The 19,700-nt window shown below is 39.5% G+C and overlaps 1 protein-coding gene across 9 annotated transcripts in view; it reads left to right on the plus strand.

Annotated features, from left to right (window-relative positions):
• The window catches only part of LOC130884855 (fibroblast growth factor 14), a 989,760-nt gene that overhangs the window by 910,742 nt on the left and 59,318 nt on the right, over positions 1–19,700 (plus strand). For 8 of the 9 annotated variants that reach the window (XM_057786110.1, XM_057786113.1, XM_057786115.1 and 5 more), the window contains 4 exons: positions 2,300–2,436; positions 2,581–2,622; positions 3,756–3,897; positions 17,627–17,700. In XM_057786110.1, the coding sequence (XP_057642093.1) occupies positions 2,300–2,436; positions 2,581–2,622; positions 3,756–3,897; positions 17,627–17,700 (395 nt within the window). The remainder of the gene's footprint in view (positions 1–2,299; positions 2,437–2,580; positions 2,623–3,755; positions 3,898–17,626; positions 17,701–19,700) is intronic. The other variant, XM_057786112.1, reaches the window with a different exon arrangement.

Below are 19,700 nucleotides of genomic sequence, written 5' to 3' on the forward strand. Positions count from 1 at the left end.
ACTAGCTTCCCAGCCTTCTAGGCCTCATACTCTTGGGGAAAGAGTGACCATGGCTTATGTGAGAAGAAATAGTTTGAAATGATGACCTGTATGATGGGTTTAAGTGTCTCCCAAAACCTACTGAGCTTCAAAATGAGACTTCACTTGGAAATTGGACCTTTGCAGAAGTAAACAGTTAATCGTTCTGGATGGGAGTGAGCACCTGAATCTGATGTTAACATTCCTTATTAGGGAAAATGGAGGCAGATTCAGGGACAAGTCCTGGAAAGAAGACATGTGGCACTGGAAACTAAGGTAGAGGAATGAGCCACAAGTCTACAGAGAATCATAGAAAGTTAGGAAGTAAGGGTGAGCTTTCCCTGGAGCCCTCAGAGGAAGCAGGGCTCAGGGGAAGCCTTGGTAGGGAAATCAATTAATTGAAGAGGTTGGTAACTTCTGATTCATGGATATACAAGTCTTTTTGATAACTGCTATAGCAGCCTAGGAAACTGCTAACAATATGTGTTAGATTGAACCTGAAGAAACTGAAGATTTCTCACTGTTTTGACCTGTGTGAACAACATCAATGTGTGGCCCAGCCCTACCTGTTATGAGCACCTACGGGGAAGATTACGGTGGTCGGAGAAAGATTCTCTGAAGAACTACATGAGGAACTAAAATCCTGAAACCAAGTTCATGAAGTTCAAAAATGAAAGAGAAAGAGAGGGGCCTAGCAGAGGCCTGGCAGGAATGAGGTGCTGTGCATTCTAGAGATATAGGAGGGAAATAGGACTTTGAGTCCAAATGGAAGGTTTTGATCATTTTTGTTTTAAAAAGTATAGGAGTAAAAACAGGAAGGTTTTAAGACAAAAATTGAGATTTCTATAACCATGGAATGGAGAAATAGATGAGGGACTAACTTGGGAGTAAACAACCATGGCAGGGCTTGTAAAAGCCAGTCACGGAGATTCTGGTGAGGACGGAAGGGGTGGACAGATGGAGAGGGTCTTAGGGAGATCTCAGAATTTTCATTTTGGTGAGAAGTTCTGACCAGCATAACCTTTGCCCTCATGTCTCATACTAATAAAATATGCAATGCCGTGCCTGCATGTTAGATCCTCCTGCTGCCAAAAATGTCTATCAGAGCTGGGGAAATAATACCTTGACGAATTTTTCTTATTTCTCTCTTCACTCTTGCCTGTGTTCTCAAGCACTCTGGTCATATCTCTCCCATTGTAACTATTATCTTTTATGGATAATTGTCGATTTAACTCTTTGTGTTGTGATATGGGCTGGGTGAGGGAAAGAGCAGACACCCTTTTATCGTCATAGCCCCAGTATTTTTCACAGGCTCATGGGATCGGTTCTGGTAGTGACAACACAAGAATGTAAACAAATGAGTCAGTGAACGTAATCGAGCAAGCACCTCCCTGTGCCATCAGTCTTGTCAGCCTTTGGCATGCTACCACTGGCTGCCTTGCTGTCTGGTCTGCCTTAATAAGCCAGCAGCCTTTTCTTTGTCTGCTGATCTAACTGACCACTGGCAAATTTTACACAAGTTGTTTATCAGTGATCATTTAGAAACCAGCTACTTTTTCATAAGCCTTCATTCATGTGCAGAGTCATTTTTTCTGATTGCTCTCATGACATGGAGATGCCTGTGCTTTTTGTTTTGTGGCTTTACCATCTTCATCATCATCATTAAAAACCATCATATTATATCCGTGTACTCTGCCATACTGAGGGACAGCAAACAGTAGTAGCTCCCTCCCTGAATATGATTGCCACCTGAGACCAAAAGCTACTCACCAAATCAAGTAGGTATCTGCATAGCTAAGGTAATTCATGCATATTTTACAAAATGAAATAATCATATACAGTGAAAGATGAGAAAACTAGAAATGAGGACCCCTGACCTTGCTATTCCATCCAGATTTATTTGTAGTTCTACATTGGCTGCGTGCAAGTCCCTGCTACTTCTACCATGTCTGTATATAAAATAAATTTGAATGTTTAATCATAAGTAAAAAACAAAATATAATGTATGAAATGAAAGGAGATTTATCATTGGGAGCACAATAACAAAACCTTCTTCTGGATTAAAAAAAAAAAACTGGTTTAATTTGCTGTTAATTTTTATTCTTCCCCTGACACTTAGAACAACGCGTGGGGAGTGGGGACAGGACATTGTGTAATGTGTTGGTGAGCCTTTGCTTCCATCTACCGGCTGTATATGCAATTACACGTTATTCTCTGAAGGCTGAACTGTTCGTTTCAATGTGATTTTCTCTTCTCTTTCTCCTCCCTCTCCCCTTTCTAGTTAAAGCAAAGCGAAGCAAATGCGGACACGAAAGAAAAACTCCCTTTGCGCTTGAGAATCTTTGAAAAATTCCCAAACAGACCTCAAATGGTGAAAATCTCAAAACTTCCTTCAGATTTTACAGTTCCTAAGATCAGGTATCGAATTGTTTCTTTTGATCGCCCTCTACACAGCTCATCGTCGTAAATCTGCTTCAGCCCTTCTTAGAGACTGGCATGCGGGTGGGTTTGCGGTTGTGTTTGATCTGTTGTCTCCTGCTCTCCTCCCTGCCTTTGTCATAGGAATCCTGAGTCCTGTGAGCAATCTCTTAAGAGGAGAGGCAGGTGAGCCACAAACTTATGTCCCTGCCTCCCTCTAGGGGCTCCTAAGGGATCACACATCCCAGATATAGACAGCATGGTCGCTGCTCAGAGGGTTCACTGAGGTCCAAGCACTTTGTCTTCATTTGAAACTAAATTCTGAGGCGTGTCAGTGTGGCAGCGGGCTTCCTGTATGGCAGTCTGGTCACAGTGTAATCTGCCCCCTACAGGTTAAAAGAAGCATAGAATTTATACCTATACTGATTCAGTCTGTACCAGCTTCACTTTCCTACTAAACAAATGCATACAGACGGTGCTTTGAGGTCCCCAATTTTAATAACTAAAGGCTATTCTTCTGATGGATAGTCCCAAAAGCTCCCATATAATTGGAATCATATAAACTTTTCTATTTATTTATCTTTAGATATCTTGGTGAAGGGTTATGAAAGTATGAAATGAGCTACAGTGCCAAACACTTTCAATTCAAATAGAAAAGGACCATCCGGCCACTTAATGGCTAACATACATTCTGAGCAATGGTTCTTTAGATGTTTTCACCATCCTGTCAACATCAGAAGATGCGGTTATCACACCACTGGGTGTTACACCACCATCTTACAGGACCACCATTTGCATGCAGCCCATTGGTGACCAAACTGTCTCTATGTAGTAGATGGCATATTGGTATTTCTAATCTTTTGAAAGTTAATTGACTTTGCTTCCTTGCATTGATGTCATTTAATTTTTTCACCATGTTTTGGAGATCAGATTGAAGTCTTTTCCTTTTGAGTCTTTCAATGTAAAATTATCTCTCAAGGACTTTATAATGAATAGAAGTTTGGAAAGATGAATTAATTCTTTCAAGTCTTAGGGGAAAGATAAAGTATCTCATTACCATACTAGGATTCAAAGCACACCATCAATTACTGGATACCCTTGCTTTTAAGATATTTCGGGGACATTATGCTTTTAAGCAGGAGTTTGCAAGGATTCAGGAAGCTTTCAGTAAGTTAAATATTTGATGATTAAATCTAAGCACCTCCTTGGTATGACACATCTTGTTTTTTGTGATCCGAGCTGCTTTATGGTCTCTGTGAAATGCCGCCTCTGGCTCCATTTCCTGGATAATGCCTGATGTGTGTACTTCATTTGCGAAGGGAAAGCTTCATGAAGCAGTTCATTGACCGCCAGCAACAAGACAGCTGCTGTCTCTTCAGAATCCTCCCTTCCACCTCCTCCTCATCATGTGATAACCCCAAGCGGCCCACAGCCGAAGACAACAAGTACATTGATCAAAAAGTAAGAACCACTGTCTCCGTTAGCAAACTTCTCTAACACATCATTGGAGAAAAACCTAGGACAACTTTTTAAGGTTCTGGATTCCGTCTCAAAAGATTTAAGAAGAAAATGGTTTTATTTGCAAATAGTGAACTGATATTAGTGTATATATGCATATACATATATATTGTTTGTGATGCAATGCATACTTCCATTATATTTTTTAAAAAGGAATGCCAGCACTCTCTCGTTCTCACGCTATCCTGTTCATCCCCCAGAGCTGAATGCATTGAGTCCTCTGGCTTAGTCATCTTGTCCTAGTCTAGGTTATGACAGTGACTATTGCTTTCACAGTGCATCTCTTCTTTTTTAAAGAATTTTCACCATCTACTTTCTCTTCATCATCTACAAATCTTATTCCTCGTTCTTACAGAACCCAGGATTGTAGAAAACCTCTGCTGCCAATATCTTCTTTTTCATTTATTTTTGTCAGAAAATCATTAGGTTTGTGTCAGGCTGGGTGAATTTCATTATCTCTGGAGAAGTCTTGAGATGTTATCTGCATTCTTGGGATTCAGAAACTTAACCAGTATGCACTTTCTCTGTCTTTTCTCAGCAGAATTGCCCAAACAGGCGAGGGGACTGTTTGTAAAACAAGACACTTGCACAGGGATATTTTAATCTATTACTTGTTCAAGGATGAAATGTCCATTTCAGGACTGCATTTTTGCCTCCCATTTATTGTCTCTACTTTTGCCCCATGCATTAATGTTTTCTGCCCCCCGTCCCAGTTTGGCCTTGACTTCATATAATACCACTCAGAGCTTTTACTTATGTGGTGAAAAATCATAGCATGTGTATGGTACTTTTAACATCTTTTAGTTTGTTCTTTATTTTGTTTATTTGAACTGAAAGTTTCTGGTATCTGTACTTCCCAGTCACCACCATAAACAGGTAAAGAGCCAAGTGGACAAAGGAAAGACACGTGGAGTCTGAAGTCTCATTTTGCATACTGGAAAGCAGATAGGCATTGTCTTGGTGTATTAGATTCGCCTCATTATATTTCCAAACTTAGCTATAAACCAGAAGTGGACTGGCCTTCTCTACACACCGACTGCTGTGGTTGTGGCCACCTGCCTTTAGAAGAAAGTACAAAAAGCTGATGTCCCCAAAGAGCCCAGTGTGGCAAAACCAGGACATGGTTTTTAATCATTAGGAACAATGTCCCAGAGAGAGAGAGAGGGAGGGAGGGAGGGAGGGTGGGAGGGAGGGAGGGAGGGAGGGAGAGACGGAGAGAGACAGAGAGAGACAGAGACAGAGAGAACTGTAAATCAACCTCTTCCTTAAAAGGGAATATAAATTTCTCAAAATTCCTGGATAGAATTCTATCACTTGGAGAGGAAAGGACTAAGAAAATGCTTGGCAGGGGTGGGGTGGGTGGGGGAAGAGGTTGGCAGAGGCGAGGCTCAGTGACCCAAGCCCATCCACCTCTGCTAATTAGTTTAGATCAAGAGCACTGAAAACGCCACCATTCATTTTCCTCATAGCCGTCTCTGGGTGTGGCTTCCTTTTAACTTAGCAGAGACGTTGCACCCCAGCTGCCATCCATGTTGTTTAGCTTGGAGCAGCTGCAAGATTTTGAAGTAGTAGTCAGTCCCCAGCCTCTGGAGCTGATTGAAACAAAGACCATCACAGATGACAGTGTGTTTCTCTTCATCTCATATTTGCCTGGTGGATCTCATGCCACTGAATTGTAGGTGGGAGGGTGCTGGGATTAAAGGCATGCACCACCAACAACCAGCAATTTTTCTCATTTTTATTCAACTTGTAAGTTGTTGGCCTCAAAGTAAGAGGTGACTGTGTTTGGGTGCACATTCTTCTATTCAATAGTTATGAGGACCATTATAGGCTAAGAGTGTTCTGGAGGAAGCCACCACTACTAAACTACAACAGTGGGAATTTGGTTTAAGGTCAACTAGTAGGAGAGGAAATTCCTAATCAACATTCTTGCAAGACTGTATTTTTTTTTACTTGGGGGTTATATGAAATCTGTTTATGTTTCTTGGATGTGTGCTCGTGGAAGGGCAACAAGGAGCTATAGGCAGTTATTCCCTATTTGGAGAGTTTTCCTCTGAAATCTGGCCCCTGGTAGGTCGTCCATGCTCCAGTGGGCAGCCCTATACCATGAGCATATGAAAAACACTACTTGAACTCAGTGCCTTATATAAGTTTTAAGAAAAAATAAAAAAGAGAGAAGGGCACATAAAGGGACAGGGAGACCCAGAGAAGTTAGAGACGGAAGTGAAGAATAAATATGATCAAAATGCATTGTCATGTGTGAAATTCTCAAAGAAAGTCTTTGGTAGCTAGTACAGGCTTTAGACATTCTCATCTCTAAAATAGACATCAAGGAACTAAGGCTTCTGCTAAAATATGTAGTGTGCTGACATTGATCTATTTTTTATCTTTGGTGTAGAGTTCCACTTACAGATTTTATCTTTCAGTAATCGTTAGACCACACTTCCTGTGCCACCTGTGTTGCTCATGGTCGCATTCTTGTTATTTGCATGTGAAATTCCAATGCATGATTGAAATCTAGGATCCAAGCGATGTTTAGACTCTGGATTTAAATTCCCAAACAAACTGATGGCTAGAATCAAAGTCACTCATCTGTCTCTCCATCTGTTTACATGAGATACAATGTAGAAACATTTTGTCTTTACATCTGTGGTTCAAAACTTCTTAGCATATATGTTTCTTGTTTTGCTTTTTGTGCATGGTTGTTTTACCTTCATACATGCCTGTGGTCCGCATTCATGTAGTGCTCATGGAGGCCAGAGGGGAAATTGGGTCCTCTGGGACTAGAATTACAGGTGGTTATGAGCTACCATGAAGGTGCAGAAGATTGAACCTGGGACTTCTGGAAGAGAAGCCAGTGTGTTAACTGCTATGCCATCTCCCCAGGCCCAGCATATATTTGTGTTTACCAGTTAGCACCATGCTCATACATTTTTACTTGTTTTCAGTGGATCAAGGTGTCTCATGCTCTGCATTGCAAGTCCCTGTTATGTAGCTGTAGCTAGGGTGCCAAGTGTTGATTTTGCCAAATCTGTGGTGAGTCCCAGCCATTGCTTGAGTGATGAAAGCACTGTCATAAAATTCAAATCAATTAACTTTCCAGTCATTTGGTGCCCAGCTTTGTAAGTGATGCACATGTCTAGTAATATGACCCACTTCCAAATAAACACTCCTTCATAGCAGTTACCTCATTTCCAGTTATTTGATAGATTAATTACATAAGAAAAACAAAAACCAAAATAGGCTTAGAGATAAAAATCTTTTAGTGTAATGTTAATTAATTCTTAAAATGCATTTCAGACAGCATTTCACACTGAATGTACACAGATATAGAGTCTACCATCTTCACCTTTTACAGCTTATATGAAATTCGCAGAAAATGAAGTTTCACACAAAGTAGGAATCTACTTACATGGGACACCTAGAGTCCCAGGACGGAGTGAACCCCCACCTTAGATGTTTTAATTTTTATGCCTGGTGTTTATAAAGGTTTCAGAATTATAATGTGGAAACAACAAATATCAAATCTCTTTTATTCATTCTTCTCTCATACATTACATCCCAATCACAGTTTCCCTTCATTCCACTCCTCCCTCATACCTCCCCTCTCCCAGAGACTCACTCCTTCATTTCCCTTTAGAAATGAGCAGGCCTCCCAAGGATATCAACCCAACACAGCATAGGAACCTACAATAAGACTAGGCACAAACCCTCATATCAAGGCTGGACTAGGCAATCTAGTAGGAGGAAAATGGTCTCAAGATCACGTGGAAGGTCAAACACACACACACACACACACACAACACATGTATATACACACACAGTTAGGAGACCCACAAGCTTCACAGCCGTAACGTATATGCAGAGGACCTAGCACAGTCCCATGCAGGATCCTCCTGATCCATCACCTAAAGTTCCCTTCCACATTCTAAGACAGATTTCAAAGCTTCATAATGTGACATAATAATGGAATTCACCTTTATATGGACTGTGACTGTTTTAGTCTTCCTGCCACCTACACCAGTCACCTTCCAGAATTCTTTCTTTCCAAGCATAATGTCAACTCCATAAAAAGTTTACTTTAGCGAAACCTCTTGCTGTACACATGATCTGTCACACTCATTCCGGTATTAATTTGCAGCTCATGGGTGCATGATGAATTCAAATATAGTCAAAAGAGGCACCACCTTGCACCTATGTAATTTTAAGTAATTGCTTATTTCCAATTGCTATGTGTTATGTGGGAACCATTCAATAGAGTGCCTCATTACAATAATTGCACCATGCCTTCCCTGCAGAAATGATGCTCATCAAGCCCTATTCATCGGACTATGGTTTTGTTTCATGGTCAGATGTTCGTGTGCCCACTTTCTCATTTCTTACTGCTCTGTTAATACCTTCAAAATAAAAGAAAAATAAATCCATGCAAACTCTCCATATTAGAAAAAAATTTATTAACATTTCAAGAAAGAAAAGATAGCAAGAGAATAAATCTTAGTCACAAAGTATAGCTGGGTTTTTTTTTTTGGATTTTTTAGTTTTTGTTTGTTTTGTTTTGTTTTGTTTTGTTTTACTCTTTAGGGACCAGCCACCCAATTCCCAAATAAATACACCGGGGCTTATTATTACTTATGAATGCCCAGTCTTAGCTTGGCTTGTTTCTAGCCAACTTTCCTAATTTAAATTACCCCATTTCTTTTTAACTACATTTTGTCTCTGAGATTTCTATTTTTCTTTATTATATATATCTTTATTTCCTTCTTACTTGGTTACAGGCTTCTGGTACCCTCCTCTCCTTTTCTTTTCTTGCTCCTCCCTCCTGGCTCTGTAATAGGTGTTTTAGTCAGGCAAAGTAACACAGCTTTACAGAGTTAAACAAATGCAACACAAAAGAATGCAACACATCTTTGCATCATAAACAAATATTCTACAGCATAAACAAATGTAACATGCCTTAAAATAATATCCCACAACAAAGTTAGTATTTGTGATGTTTCCCTCTCAAATATCAGTCCCTTCATTCTGCAGTCAGTTGGCCCCAAGAGGGAAGTGATCACTGGGCCTCTTCATTGCTACAGGAGAATCTAATATTCCCTAATATGTCAGTATCTGTTCCCAAGTGACTCAGTTTCTTGAATTTATCCTCTAATTAATGAAAGCTGGGATGGATCTCTGATTTCAAGGGGTCAGTAAATGTAAGATAGAAGTGGTTCTAATGAATTAGAAAGTCATTCTTTGTAGTTAGAAAAAAATCCTTTTCAATATTTCAGGGTTCTTACTCTGATCACGAGTGACACACACACAGAAAAGTACAAACATTGGCTCTTGTATTTTTGCCGTAAAATTTGGGACAACTAAAAATTTGTCATAGGTGTGCTAACTTCATCTATCACGAAAAGCAAGCAGACAATTTGGGTTTTGTTTTTCGGCTTCGTTTAGAAGCTCATTTTCTTTTCTAGGGATGTTTACAAAGATGTTCCACCCAGAGTTCTAATGACAGTTGTAAACTGTACATTGCTCCTGACAGCAAACATCTTAACTTTTATTATTCTTAGATTTCTCATTTAAAAAGAAAATATGAATTCTTACCAATGAGGATTAATTTGTAAATAAAGCTTAAGATATGCATATAACAGCTCAGGACAGATTGAGGCACAAAAAAAGTCAATAATGATACAGAGATTTTTGAAATGTACATATAATAGGCATTGATACAATTCTTCCTTTAATGACTAGAGAACATTATTTTTGTTGTGTTTTGTTGTTTTGTTTTTATATTCCAACCAAAGTTCCCCCTCCTTCCCCTCTTCTTAGTTCCCCCACCTCTTCTCTATGCCCCCCACCTCATCCATACCTCCACTGTTTCTCTTTAGATATAGGTGGGCATCTCATGGATATCAACCAACCATGGTAAATCAAGTTGCAGTGATAATACGCACTTCATTTTCTATTAAGGGAGAATAACATTCTTATTCAAGAAAAGGAAGATGATTTATACAACTTAAATATTTGGTTTCTCATAAATTGTAAATACATGCCAAATAAATATCCTATAGAAGACATGATTTAACCAAAGTATAATGAAATTTAAAATCCAGTAAGACACTCACAAGATCTGCATAAGTTCAAATCAGACAAAGGGGAAGTGAACATGAAGTCCCACCCTTAACCAAAGAGTTACATGGAACTGGCAAAGAGAAAATAAGTTTTCTTTAATGGTGTATCACTGGATGTACCCACTCCAAGGCCCCATGCCTCAGAGAAGTTGGCCAACACAAGACGTGTATGTGTACGTGTATGTGCATGTGTGCATGCGTGTGTGGGTTAGTATTTGTTGTCTTATTGTTTGTTTCTTTGTGCTTTCATTTTATTTATTTATCTATCTATCTATTTATTTATTTATTTGATTTTGTACAGGTGTTGGGAGGGTCAGCCTCCAACAGCACACGGCCTTGACAGGAAGCCACGGAGTCAGCAAAGCTAAACTTTTCTTTCAGAGGAGGGTTAGGGAAAAAGGCACTCACTATAGAGAAAGAACATAAGTAGTATGGCTAGATAGGTGAGGAAGATCTGGGAGGAATTGGAGTAGAAAAAAGAATATGCTCAAAATATATTGTATGAAAAAACCGTAGCAAAAACTACCAATTCCAAAAAGAGAAGAAAACATGTATTTTGATTTTGAAAATTCACTTCAAACAATTTCTTCTTAAAATAATGGAAATAGAATTTATAAATGGAAAGTAATTGACATAATATATAGCAAGCTTCTGGTAGACAACTAAAGGATCTTTTGACATTTTAGTTGAAGAAAAATTTCCATTCATGTGTGCTTTTAAGATTATGAGCATAAAATTATTTTTAACTCTGTGAGGCTTATAATAAGACCCAGTCATTTTTTTTGTATCTTATGACTGTGCTTTCTTTTCTTGCTCAATCTGTCTTGATACTTATTATCAGCTTCAACTCTCCCTTATTTATGATTTTGGAATTTAATAGTTGCTATTATCGAGGCAAGTTTTTAGTAGCAGTATTTTAAGAAAAAAAAAACGATAGCTTGGGTCGCATATATAGTAGAGGAATAAACACTTAAATTGACCTTCTAAACATTCAAATCCAGAATTTACTTTGAAAATATATCATCAGGAAAACACAAAGGTATCAAAAAGTAATAATAAAAATTCAAGTGGATATTAATCAATGAGTACAAAGAAAGCAATAAATACTAAGTTAAAGAATAGTAAAAGTGATAAATCTACATCATAATTCAACATGAAGAAAGTAGGAAATCTTCCTGAAGGATAAAAATAGTGTCTTCTTAGTATCTGAGTTTCTGTGAGATATCACAGGAGCAAAGTAGATTACCTAGACAGAGAGGGAGCTTAGCACCTAAGAGAACTCGCTGCTCTCTGGAAGACCTCAGTTTGGTTCCCAGAAAGACTGGTGCCTCTCAAACATATGTAACTCCAGCTCCAGGATTGGAACTTTCTTCTGGCCTTCACAAACACACATGTACAGAAAATAAAAATAAAACTTTCAAGCAGTATATCCTAACACATCATTTAAAAAAATAAAATTAAGCAATCCATAGACCTCAACTAAAAGTAGGGAAAACCAGAGGTGGTGGTGCATGCCTGTAATCCCAGCACTCAACGAGAACAGGAGGCTTCCAAAGACAGCTGCAGTTGCACAGCTAGTTGGAGGCCAACAGGGATACAGGAGACCTCCTTTCAAAACAGAAATGAATGAAAGTGGGTGGAGACAAACCAACAGCCCCATGACTCCCATGTTATTGATGTCCTTTAGAACCAAAACCAAGGTCATCCACAGATCATCAGTGTTTATGGAAAAGGGAGTACCTTCCAGTGCTCTCTGAGACAATCCACAGGAACTGAGTGTAAAGGAAGAAATCCAGGGCAGGAATGATGAAGAAAACAGCAGATCCAAGTAAACTTGGAGGGGGTCAAGAATGGCAGATGAAGGGTGGAATACAGAGCCAGGAAATCCTGGGATGAAAGGGCCCATGTTTGATCACTGCACTGAATGAACAGCAGGAGAAATAGAAGCTCTGCAGTTAAGAAACACTGAACTGTCTGGTGACCCCAATGCTGCATACAAATGAACAAGAGTTAATCATCAAGATCAAAGATGCTCTTGTAAGTGATTAAAACAATGAGCAAAAAGCATGCCATAAAGCCATATCTACAAATACTTATACCTGGAGCACTATGTTGCAAATGAGTTCAAACATCTACAAACCACATATAGATAAATTATCAGCATAAGTAAGCATTAAAAAAAAATCGGAAGTGAAGTACTGAACTCGGGAAAGAATCATAAGTAAAATCAATAATATAAAAGAATTATATATCCTAAATTGTGCCCAAAATCATAATAAAAAGAAAACTTCTTAAATTTTTCTTGTGTACATATATGTGAGGTGTGTGCATATGCATGTATGTGCATATGTGTGTGGAGACCAGAGATTGCTCCTGGGTGTCTTGCTTGAACACACTCCACCTTATATTTTGAGGCAGAGTTTCCCAAACTTAGAGCTTACTGATTTGTCTAGTGCAGGCAGGCAGCTTGCTCTGAGATGCCTGTCTCTGCTTCTGTGTCACACTCACCTGGCTTTTATGTAGGTGTTGATCTTCATGCTTGCATAGCAAGCAGTTTACCTGCTGAGCCATCTCCTCAGCAACCGGGAAACCTTAAAAATCAAAAAGAAATAAAAATAAGGACCACATTATTATTCTATGCATTTCTAGTGGAGAATACCACAGCAAGATACTAGAACAAGCAACAAATATTCTAAAATAGAACATCTGAAACAAATATGGAAAGCATACTTCATGTCTCTGGAAACATTGCTCAAGAAGAACCAGAAATACAATCCACACCACATGTGTTATAAGACTTTAGACTTTAAAAGTGTTTTTGTATTGTCTCCCCAAGCAGCAAGTGACTTCTAAATTAATGAATATCAAATCATCATCAGACATTTCAGAAACAATCCTTTAGATGCAAAGAAACTAGAGTACCACACAAGAAAGACTGTGAAAGACAGGGTTTTTTTTTTTACACCCAGAAAAACAGAATTTCTTGATTAAAGAGACAGAAAAACTGTTATCAAGATGTCATTGTACACTCAGAGTGCTTTGTGAAAGTGTTCCCATGTGCCCTCCCAAAGAAACTTCTGAAAACCGCACCTCTGACAGACACATCGCCTGCAAAAGTCACTCAGACACTAATGGAGTATCAAGTGGCAGGGGAGGTAGTCGTGCGGAAAGAGCGGGGACAATAAGAGGGTAGAGCTAAAGAAATGCACCACAGCCATGTGCTTTGGTGATATGGGGCGGCAAGAAGAAGAGCGAAGGCAGCACTCTTCCAATCTCTGCTAGTCATCTTGGCTATGAACTGTAAAATAAAACTAGTAAGTAGTAAGGAGATAGTCAAACAAATCATTCCTTGTATGGAATATCAAGTCTTGAAATCAAGATTAGATGTCATATGGAAAAAGTAAGTGAAATTTCCTGAATCTAAATTGAAACTATCAGCATCCGTTCAGGTGAAGTCCCAGAATAGTGACCATCTTGGTAGTGATTAACAATGCTAAAATTTAGATTATGTGCCCCCAAAACCTTTCTCAATAAGTATGTCAAGGCCTCTAGAAGAAAGTATTGCTGACTTTGAATAGGAAGTACACATAGTTATCTTGTCATCTTGAGAGCAAAGGAACTGTGCCAACAGCTGTTGGCATCATGTCAAAAGAACTAATGGGCCAACAGGCCATTGATCAGTCGACCTATGAAGAGGAAAAGAGCATAGAGTTGGGTGGGTAGGGGGGAAGAGAAGGAATTTGTAAGGAGATAGAGGAGGGGAAAGAGTGTGATCAAAATATAATGTATTAAATAATCAAGGAATAGATAACAACATTAAAATAGCAATTGTAAAGGACTAAAATCCATCAAATGTGTCTTAACTTTGAATTCATAGTGATGTTGTAAACAATTAGTCACTTTTAAAGATTATATAAAATCTATTAACTATTAAAAATTGATATGAAAAGATCAAGAATCATGAACTTCCCTTTAATGTTTCCCCTGTGGACTGTACTGGTAGATTAAAAACTAATACAGCTCCCTAGTAAGGAATCATTTTGATGAGATGCAAAGAAATGACAAATTCACAAGTGAAATAACTATATAATGAATATTAATGTTACTGATATCCTAAAAAGACACAGGGAGTATGTGTTTTCTGGTGACAGAGCATGACATCATAGGTGGCCCTACCAGAGAAATCAAACCAAAAGCATAACTGGAAAAGAGAAGGCAAGAGACCCTGGAACCCTCCTGTCCTTTGCCCTCAGCAGAGCCCACGCTACCAGAAACTACAGGAGAACTGCCACCATTCTTTGACTAAAAATAAACCTTTCTAAAAATAAGTAAGAGCCACCCATCCATTGCTGTGTTGTTTTGATCCAAATTTCAGCAACTGTGCAGAACTTGAGTTGAATTTCATGGCTTTTGAGTTCTGTGCTAGAGTGCACAATTTAGGAAATATCAGTCACTGTGTATGTGCAAACGTGTGTGTGTGTGTGTGCGTGCGTGCATGTGTGTTACTGGGGGCTAAGATCTCATACAAGTTACAAGAGAGGACTTTGTGGACTTTGAAATCAAAAGTTTAAGATGCTATTTAAATAATTATATGTTTTACTTTAATGCTTAAATGGAAATTTAGTGTATTTTTTTTTGGTCACCAATTTGGTCAAGGAATTGCCATTTGGTGATATGAATACATTAGGTTTGCAAATAAAACTGCAAAATATCAAAATCTTTTCAACTAATCTTTGTTTCCAGTGCTAGCTCTGTCTAAATGGGTCCCCTCCCTTTCTTCTTATTTGCTGCATATTTGATGCGCTTAGATTCAGTATAGCTGCTACTGACTTTTTTCACCGCTACGATTTGCAATTTTTGGTCTGAAATTACATATTTGAAATGGCTCTGTGCCGTGCTTATTTCAGGTGAATAGCAGTATCTTTTGAAACCAGAAGAGGGCAGAGCAGTGTAGCTCTGAGTTCTTTGTGACTAAAACAACCAAAGAATGTCTGTGCTAAAGGAAAAAGGGAAAAAGATAAAGTTTTGCTACCACAGCCATGGACCAAAGAATGACTGATAGCTATAGACCTTTATCTACTAAGAAAATAGCAGCTTAGATTTATATAGAAAGATATATAACTTATCAAATACACATCTTTCAGAACGCAGTCAAGCTTAATCCACAGGGTTTTGTATTAAAACTGAAAACGTACTGTAATACCATTCTCGAGGACAACCTTAAACACATGACCACTGCATTTGCTTTAATTGATTCGAGTTTATTGTACTAGAGAGCATCCCAAATACGCAGAACATGTGTTTGATATCAGCTGCTCTATTGTAGAGCAGTTGACAAGTGATTGAATTTCAGCTGCTGCTTTACACCAAAGACAGTTAAGGCATACTGATGGCTTTGAGCATTGCGATGTCTGCCCTCCTTGCACACAGTGCGCCGCCACTGGCCCTCCTGGGCCTGACTTCTGCTTCCTCACTGTGCGTTCTAGTCGTCAGAGCAGAAGCACTCCTCTAATAGGACCTTCAGCTGTGACTCCTGAGCAGTGCTCCCTTGACTTGTGCTAAAAGCTCAAAGAGATTGTAAACTTATCCCCAGTATCACCTCTTTAGGGGGTGAATGATGTAGGAAAGTCAATGACTTTTTATGTGAAAATGAACCTCCTAAATAAATGGCATCCACTCTAGTCTCTATCAACATGTGATTAATTTTCCCGGGAGTTCTAGTCAATTTAAAAACAATTCAGGTTTTTTTTTTATTACAAAAAGATAAAACTTTCATGGATGTGGGTGGAAAGGTCAGTGTGTTCAGTGACCCTGTCACTGCACTTCATTTCAGATCTGCTACACAACATGAGAACTACAGTGTACATCCTGATATTACCCAAGTGGTCGGTAGTAATAGCAAGGACCAGTTTGTGGAAGGTGGAGAGGTGGATGGCTAGGTGGGAAAAGTGCTCGCTGTACCAGCTTGGAAAACTGAGTTCAGCTTCTTATCGCCCACACAAGAAGCTGGGTGTGGCTGGAAGGATTTATGAGCCTGATGCTGAGATATGGAAATAGGAGAATCCCTGGGGCTCATTAGTCAGTCACTCTAGGCAAGCACTGAGTTCTAGGTTCAATAAGTCAAAAACCCAAGGTGAATAGTGATAAGGAAGCCATTTGATAGATATTGACCCCTGGCCTCCACATGTGTGCACACACACACACACACACACACACACATAGGAAATGGTGGATTTGTGACTTTGTCCTTCCCTGGGCCTGGGCATTTAGACATCTTTGTTCACATTGTAGTGCTTTTTTGTAGACTGGTTTGTAAATGGGAGCTCCTGTGTCCTGCCTGGCCTGACTCACTGAACTATTCAGTTCCAGAATTCAAGAGCCTGCTCCTATCTATCTTTTGTTCTCAGTGGTTACTGATATTGTGCCGCAAAAAAAACCCACACCAGTTAAGAATTATGGATAATAAAAAGGGTTATTTATTTGAGGGGAAAAACTTACAGATCACCGTCCCAAACAACAGTCCTCTCATCGCAAACAGGAAACAGAGAGCCTAGCAGCTGGAACAGGAGCCAGAAGCAAGAGTGAGAGCACCCTGTCCCGCTGCATTTTAAAGTATAAGAGACCACGCCCCAGTGGGCTGGTATCTTAAAGGCTATTGGCTGGAGGAGCGGAAGGAGCTCCCGCAGCATTGTGCCAAGTGGTTAGAAAAGATAGTCTATTGGTGACAGACAGTGGCTCACTCTCCCATGGTTGGCACCCATGACTACTAAAGGTGCCCCACTTAGTTCTTGGAACTCTAGCTTGGATTGTGTATGCCCCCATTTTCTCTCCATCCCTTCCCTCCTCCCACTACTGCTTTGGATCACTTACTCACCTGTAATGTGGTTCGCTAATCGAACATAGAACCCACGAGCAGCATAGATCTGGGTTTGCCCTCCATGGTGTTTTTCTTAATCCTTCTCTCAGGGATGACTTTATCATCATGGCTTAGAGGGGAACTTTGACCTCTCTTCCCTGTCATCCTTCCCTGTCCCTGAAGATAAAATACCTCATGAACTCACGTTCAGATCAGCATTAGATCACAGGCCAGGAACCTGCAGTAGTACAGTGTGGATTGGAAAACATTTCACTAATACAAATTCCAATTGTTAACTGCAACACCAAATTCTTTACAACCTGGAGCTTAATTATTCAGATAACAGACAGTGTCATTGCCAGCAATGTACACACCATACACAACTCCATAGCTATGGCATGCAGTCTCACAGTTAGAGTCTCTGCACAGATTTTAAAAAATAGCACCGGGAAAGAGTCTATTAGAATCATTATATCAAGTGACTCAGAAAACAAATGCCAGTTTGTCATATGTGCGGCCTGGACATGTGTGTGTGAGGCAGGTAGAGCTAGAAAGAAGATCAAAGATGGGAAGAAGAGACAGTAAGAGAAATGTAGCATGTGACTTAAAGGTCAAAGGGGGGCAGAGAACCAGCATTTCGTGGGCTGTGAATGCATCATTCCTTTGTGTACCAAAACTAAAGTGCTTCTTATACTTTCAGCTCCGCAAGTCAGTTTTCAGCATCAGGGCGAGGAACCTTCTGGAAAAGGAGACTGCGGTCACAAAAATCTTAAGGTAATACCAATAACTTTGAGGCATACTGTAATGTAAGTTTGATTACGTTAAGAACACACAGAACTTTTACTCAATGGATTTATTTTCCAGACAGTAATATTTACTGTCTGCTCAATTGTAGGATTGTGCACCTTCATGCTTACAGATAATGTCAAAGACATAACTAATGTTTGTCTAGAAAAAGTAGTGTTTTCTTATCATAATATGTCATGTTTATTATTTAATGTGTTTAAATAAGCTATACCTAGACTCACGTACCAAAAAAAGATGAAAGGAAATTATCATTATTCTTAACCACCTACAGCTTTTGTGGTATCGAAAATAATCTGAAGGAAACATGGCAAAAGTGTAAGTCTAAAAAATAATTATGTTTTTATCATGTGTTACTAAGAATCTGTTCATATTTGAAAGCCAGGCTGGAAATATGTAAGCAGCATATGCATGCAGTGCCTGTGGAGGCCAGAAGAGGGCATCAGATCTTCTGGGACTGGCGGTGCAGCTGTTTGTACACCTCCATGTGGGTGCTGGAAACTGAACCTGGGTCCTTACAAGAAGAGCAAGGCTCTTAACTGATCATCTCTCCAATCCCACACAGCCATCTTTGAATGACCACAAAATCAGATTATGTTAGTGTTACTGTCTAAAATATGGCTTGAAATGAAGTATCAATAAGGAAAGTCAATCTGACCACTTAAGCATAACAGACTATACATTATAACAAGGAGTGACAGGATTCAAAAGTGTGTGAGCCTCTGGGACGTCAAGATAGTTGCATATATTATGCTTATGTGTAAATGCTAAAAATGGAATGGCTGACAAAGCAAATAGGCACCTTCATATGGCAAAATAGTCTGCAAATTCATGTTAAGTGGAAGAAATCAAACTCCTCTACAGAGTCCCTTGCTAGGATTGCTTGTGAAAGCATCTTTCCATAATGTGTATTACTGTGGCTTAGGAAGTCATGATGAGGAAATACAACTAGGTATACATGAGGTGAAAAACTAACTTTTTGACAACTTAATATTTGAAACTCATGAGAGAAAAAAGTTTTATCTCCTGAAGACACATTCCATAGTGTTCTCTTCTGTGGATGACATTCAGGCACAATGTTACGCATGTATTGCTTTTTGAGTTAAAAAATAAATATCGCTGGGGCTTGAGTACTCTCAGTATGATTAGACAAACACAAAAGGTCTTATGGAAAGAGACTTGAGCCTCAATGTGGCCCTGCTCTAACTAGGTGCCCGTTTATCTCAGTGTCACCCTTGGACTATGCCGTGGGACTTGTTTAGATAGCTCATAATCTCAAAGGAACTTGATCATACTGTAATTACACCAGCAAGTCCATGGGAGGGTCTACAGAAATGCTAGCATACTTACTCGGAAGAGAAACATCCTTAAAGTGAGGAACCTACTCAGGGGAAAACATCCCATGCTGAGTCTGACTTAGAACATTCCTACTGCTTTTTCTCTGTTACAACTGTCCTTCAGCAAATTGCTGTGCTTGAACTACGGAGTGAACATGCCTGTGCACAGATACTCAATTCGATTTCTTTACTGGAGCTACACAGTAAGCCAACTGTGTCCAATTAACCACTCTGTGCCCTAGGTACCAACCAGAAAGCCAAGACCAAAGTTCCCAGTGAATGACTGCCCTTGGTAACCAGTAATCAAGTCATAACCAGAGTTCCTAGTGAATGACTCTATTCTAAGTATATCTCAATACTTTGGAGCTTAAAAGGGGAAGGAGTTATAGGCTTCACCCTCTTTAGTGGTTAATGTTGGTTGTCAACTTGATAGGATCTAAAATCACCTAGGAGACAAACCTCAGGGCATGTCTGTGAAGAAGTGCCCACATTGGAATAACTGACATAAGAATCCCCACCTTATGTATGAGCAGCACACTTCCGTGAACTAGAGCTGAACTATATAAAAGGAGGAACCCAGCTGAGCCCCATCCTTTAGCTCTCTCTGCTTACTGGCTGCACATGCACTATGAC

Source organism: Chionomys nivalis, chromosome 12, assembly GCF_950005125.1.
Source record: "Chionomys nivalis chromosome 12, mChiNiv1.1, whole genome shotgun sequence".
NCBI classification, from domain to species: domain Eukaryota; kingdom Metazoa; phylum Chordata; class Mammalia; order Rodentia; family Cricetidae; genus Chionomys; species Chionomys nivalis.